The following is a 5,266-nucleotide window of genomic DNA, read 5'->3' as shown; positions in this document are numbered from 1 at the left end:
CAGGCGAGCCCCACCGGGGGACGGCAACGTTCCTAATAAACTCACTCTTCCCCATCTACAGGCCTTCCTTAACCAAGTGGCTGAGAACTAAATCCAGGCAGACTGGAAGGCGCATTACCTGCCTCATTATTCCGCTGTGTGAATACTGGAGTTTTAATTACACACTTGCTTTTTCTGGGGAAGACCAAAGATCGTATTTTTTAAAGTATCAACTTGTTTTCCATTAGGCAGGTTGTTGTAACAAGTTCTTTCAGCGACATGTTATGTCTTTAGGAAGGGATGCTTCAGATGGCGCGCACTAGCACAATTTTGTGGCTTTTAATTACTATTTTGTTCTTTTGGGGGGTTTCAGAGGCTGGCGCCTGGGCGTGATTAGACTGTCTACCAGGCCTGTAGCAACCTCGTACTCTGTCCACCAGGTGGCGCCACAAAGCAGGCGCTGTCACAGAATCTTCGGACTTGGGAGTCCACCACCGCGCGTGTCCATCACCTTCCCACTGAAAATCCCAACCACCAGAAAAAGAGAGAGTGACAGACAGACAGACAGACAGACAGACAGACAGACAGACAGACAGACAGACAGACAGACACAGAGACAGTCAGACACAGAGAGAATTCATCACTTTGACTTAATCAAAAACAAAACAAAACCCCAGAGTAGGAGAAATTACAACAGCGAAGTAAGGTCCTAAAACACGAAAATGTAAAATAGAGTTCAGCACACGAAATAAAACTTTTTATGTTTATTGTTTACATCAAGAAAACTTGCTAAGTGTGATTTTGAATCTTGATAGATCTCTAGCATTACTTCAGTATTTTTTTAATGCCCTTTTCGTAAAAACACCGATTCAAACGACTTTGAAGGCTGTCTAATGTGCTCCACCCTTCCCAAAGAGGAAACCTCAGGATGGCTTTCCCCGCTCAGCGGTGCATCATTACTGGAGGCCTTTATGTGTATAAGGAAAAGTGATTTCAAATACATTACTAGTAATAATACCTTTGGGCTTACAGAGCTCTTCTCTCAAGCAACGAGGAAAAACGTTAAATATTATCCAATTAATTGTCTAATATCTCTGTGGGTTGGTTGGGAAGCGTGCATTATTATTATACGCGGTTTATAGATAATTTAAATCAATTGACCGTCAGGTGCCGAGTGGCTGATGAGAGGAAGTGCCAGACACTTCGAGGAAAAGTGTCTGGAGGAACAGGAGACCGAGCTGGCTCGGCCCTCTGCTTGGCTTTATTTGATTAGCGTGACCTCGGACAAGATGTAAATCGTGAGCCTTGGCTCTTGCAAGCAGAGCAGCGTGGGAGACCCCACTTCTTCCTCTGAGGCCAGACGCCTTCCGTCCTGCTGCGGGCCAGCCTGCACCCCAGCCAGCTCCGGGTCCGGGGCCCACTTTCCACTCACCCACCGCCGCCGCCTTGCCCGCCACGTGACACGGGTCCCCCGGCCGCCGGGTCGCGGACTCTCGGCGCCCCGCGGCCCGTCCCTTCTGATTGGCTGTTGCTAGGTGACGTCGCCCGTAGTCACGTGACAAGTGTTAAATGCCCACCCTGCAGGAGCCCGCCCGGCAGACAATCGTAAAGCTGCTCGGGGGTCGCTCACCTGCTCCCGCCTCCTGGAGCCCCTACCGGGCCTGACCACTCCTGCCCCCTCCATTGCCCGCCCCCTGCCCGAGCCGGGCCAGGAGCCGAGAGGTCCGAGAGGCCGAGGAAGGATGCGGCCGGCAGCTGCGGTCCCGAGCCACGCACGGTGATCGCCTCCTCCAGGGGAGGAGGCGCCTAGACCGTTGCCTCATTTCTTGTTTTCCTCTCCCTCCCCCCCCCCCACCACCTCCCCGTAATTACTTTGGCTGCTGGAAGGGACCTGGAGAGACAGAGGAGGCGCCTCGCATCCCCCCTCTCGCCCGCCACCCGTGCTCTTTCCTGTCCCGGGTCAGGATGACTGGAGTCTTTGACAGTCTGGTGGCTGATATGCACTCGACCCAGATCACCGCCTCCAGCACGTACCACCAGCACCAGCAGCCCCCGAGCGGTGCCGGCGCCGGCCCTGGCGGCAACAGCAGCAGCAGCAGCAGTAACGGCAGCCTGCACAAGCCCCAGGAGTCGCCGACCCTCCCGGTGTCCACGGCTACCGACAGCAGCTACTACACCAACCAGCAGCACCCGGCGGGCGGCGGCGGCGGCGGCGGGGGGGCCTCGCCCTACGCGCACATGGGCTCCTACCAGTACCACGCCAGCGGCCTCAACAACGTCTCCTACTCCGCCAAAAGCAGCTACGACCTGGGCTACACCGCCGCGTACACCTCCTATGCGCCCTACGGAACCAGTTCGTCCCCAGTCAACAACGAGCCTGGTAAGCATAACGCTGGCATCTAGGGTGCCAAAGTCGGCCTGGCCACGGGGAGGGGGGACCGGGTAAGCATGGAGGAGGAGGAGGACAGTCCCGAGCTCTAGCCATGCACCGTGTCCACCTCCTCCTCCTGGTCTTAATTCTGCCCAATCTCGAACCGCCCGCGAGTCACTGTTTCTGTCCGGATAGACCTGGGGGGCTGTCGGGTTGGGTGGCATACTGTGCATGCCTCTGAGGCAGCGCGTTTTCTTGCAAGCTGCTTCCCGGTTCTCTCCCCAACAGGTCTCCCCCGTCTTTGCAAGGTTCCGTGGCCGGGCCAGTCTGCGCGTGCTAAAAAGTTGCAAAGGCGGCCTCCAGGCTCCCGCCAAGTTCGCACAGGCCTGGCTGCGAACTTTAGGACCCCGGGGTTGGACGGTTGGGTGCTCACGATTCCTCTTCGTTGCAGACAAGGAAGACCTCGAGCCTGAAATCCGGATAGTGAACGGGAAGCCAAAGAAAGTCCGCAAACCACGCACCATCTATTCCAGTTTCCAGCTGGCGGCCCTTCAGCGGCGCTTCCAGAAGACCCAGTATCTGGCGCTGCCAGAACGAGCCGAGCTGGCGGCTTCTCTGGGCCTCACCCAGACTCAGGTAGGCGAGGTGGGCGCTGGCCTGGTTTAGCTGGGAAGCGGGCGCTTTCGGGACAACTTTTCAAAAGTCTATTTTCATCTGTGCGTTCTGGCAACATAAACGTCTAGGCGCAAGGCTAAAATAAATAAAAATAAAAAAACTCAAAAGGGGCCGCCGCGTGGGAGGGAAGGAGAGGACCCGGGTGGACAGAAATCCGACACTACCTGGCCTTTCCACTCGCTGCTGATAAAGCGGGTGACATAATGACCTCCTGACGCCACGGTATATATAGACCCCTGGTCCCATAGTTAGAGCTCAGGCGTCAGCTTTTTGAGATTTCCTAATGCAGCCAGAAGCGGCAGGGCCCAGCGGCCCGGCAAGTATCCAGGTTGCTCAAGGGCCACCACCTCTAACCGGCGGCCCGTCTCTACTCTGCCAACCTCCCGCCCAGGTCCCTGCACTAAAGCTCGGGTGCTTTTCCTTTTTTTTTTTTTCTACAAAGGTCAAAATCTGGTTCCAGAACCGCCGATCCAAGTTCAAGAAGATGTGGAAAAGCGGTGAGATCCCCACGGAGCAGCACCCCGGAGCCAGCGTTTCCCCACCTTGTGCCTCGCCGCCGGTCTCGGCGCCAGCCTCCTGGGACTTCGGCGCGCCGCCGCAGCGGATGGGGGCCGGCGGCCCGGGCAGCGGGGGCAGTGGCGCGGGCAGCTCCGGCTCCAGCCCGAGCAGCGCCGCCTCGGCGTTCCTGGGAAACTACCCGTGGTATCACCAGGCTTCGGGCTCCGCTTCGCACCTGCAGGCCACCGCGCCCCTGCTGCATCCCTCGCAGACGCCGCAGGCGCACCACCACCACCACCACCATCACCACCACGCAGGCGGGGGCGCCCCGGTGAGCGCGGGGACGATTTTCTAACCCCCGAGGAAAACGGCGCCAGAGACTTGAGAACTGAGATGACGACGACACGGTGTTGTTCTTCAGCGCGCGCCCCAAACATAGCTAGAGGCTCGATCCTCCCAGCCCGAGACTGGAAGTGGCGGCTGGGGGGGAGGTGGTAGTGGCGTGGCCCTTCCACGGAAGGGGGCCACTTCTCGCAGTGCCACGGAGCAGCCGGGAGCAAGGAGGCCTTGGGGGATCCTCTAGTGCCAAGCCCGGCGGCCCTGGCCGCAATTCCGACATGAGCCCCGGCCACTTTTCGGCCCACCTCGGACTTGTGGCCCCTTCCCAGCTCTCCTAGCGTGATCCTCAGGGTCCTGGGTCTCTCGGGGCCCTGAGCTGGGGGTCAGGCGCCGGGACGCCTCGCCCGCCCTCGAGGCTTCCCGGCACTCAGAGGTTCCTTTCTAAGCCTCGCTGCCCCAGGGCTCAGCTCCAGCCAGCTTCGGTTATTGACCTCCCGGGTCCTGCCCTCCCCCACCCCCACGTACCCCCATGACCCCCAGGATCCCGCCGTTTTTTTTCTCCCTTGCTGGGGGCGCGGGGGGCGGGGGAGGTGTTCTAGCCCTCGCAACCCAGATCCCGTCCCTCTTTCCCCAGGAACATTCCCATGGCTCCTCATCCATCACCAGTGGAGTTTTTTTATTTTTATTTTTTTAAAAGTTTAGGTGCCTTTGCGGATGACCTCATTTTGATGTTTAAAAAAAAAACTGATTTTTTTAATATGTGGACGCTGCAAAAAAAATGTGTTTAAATTATCTTTTTTAAGATGAATTAAGGACTATTAGCCCGGACTTCGACACAGAGTTTGTAAATAAGGGTGTCTGTGCAGATTTCCCCACGTTTATTTGTATAAAATTCCTCATCTTTTCAGACGTTTTTGTAAACGGCCCCCAGTTGTGAAAACTGCAATTTAGCAGTGACCTCAGCAACCTCTTCGTTTTATTTTTTTCCCCTCTGAAAATTTTTCTCAGTTAAATTAAGCTACTGATTTGAATTTGTTTTTATCGTGTCCTAAAGTCTTTGTTCTTGAAATGCAAGGTATTTGGGGGTTATTTATTATGAAAGCAACATACTCTTAATGTTGATTTTACACTATGAAGAGATTATTTAAATAAATTATTGTTTTCATTGGAGTGTGTGCTTTTTTTCTTGGTGCCAGGGTTCCCTCTGCTTGGACCTTGAAAGATTACCCGGCCCAGAGTCGGATGAACAGAGCTGCACATTTGCGCCTTTCCAAGGCTGCCTTGGCCATGAAGTGCGCACACGTCCTCGACAGGCGTTTGGGCCTTGCTGAAGGGTTCAGCTCCTCCCCCGCCCGAGTCCGCGCGCGGTTCTCCAGCCTACGGCGCCCGCCGTGACTCACTCAG

General features: G+C 56.1%; 1 protein-coding gene across 1 annotated transcript; it reads left to right on the top strand.

The window, feature by feature from the left end:
* The first annotated feature begins 1,577 nt into the window (after positions 1-1,577).
* On the top strand, positions 1,578-5,032 carry Dlx2 (distal-less homeobox 2). Its single transcript, XM_006972421.3, has 3 exons — positions 1,578-2,359; positions 2,802-2,986; positions 3,468-5,032. Exons 1-3 carry the CDS (start codon positions 1,945-1,947, stop codon positions 3,876-3,878), a joined length of 1,011 nt encoding a protein of 336 aa, XP_006972483.1. The 5' UTR covers positions 1,578-1,944; the 3' UTR covers positions 3,879-5,032.
* Positions 5,033-5,266: the final 234 nt, after the last annotated feature.

Source organism: Peromyscus maniculatus, chromosome 4 (assembly GCF_049852395.1).
Source record: "Peromyscus maniculatus bairdii isolate BWxNUB_F1_BW_parent chromosome 4, HU_Pman_BW_mat_3.1, whole genome shotgun sequence".
Classification (NCBI taxonomy): domain Eukaryota; kingdom Metazoa; phylum Chordata; class Mammalia; order Rodentia; family Cricetidae; genus Peromyscus; species Peromyscus maniculatus.
Note: the sequence above shows the minus strand (reverse complement) of the source record. Positions and strands in the feature narration are given on the sequence as shown.

Bases quoted from the DNA above. Each gene is read 5' to 3' on its own strand.
- Dlx2 (XM_006972421.3), top strand. From the start codon at position 1,945: ATGACTGGAGTCTTTGACAGTCTGGTGGCTGATATGCACTCGACCCAG. The intron at 2,360-2,801 runs GTAAGCATAACG...TCTTCGTTGCAG, and splicing joins CCCAGTCAACAACGAGCCTG to ACAAGGAAGACCTCGAGCCT. The intron at 2,987-3,467 runs GTAGGCGAGGTG...TTTTCTACAAAG, and splicing joins TGGGCCTCACCCAGACTCAG to GTCAAAATCTGGTTCCAGAA.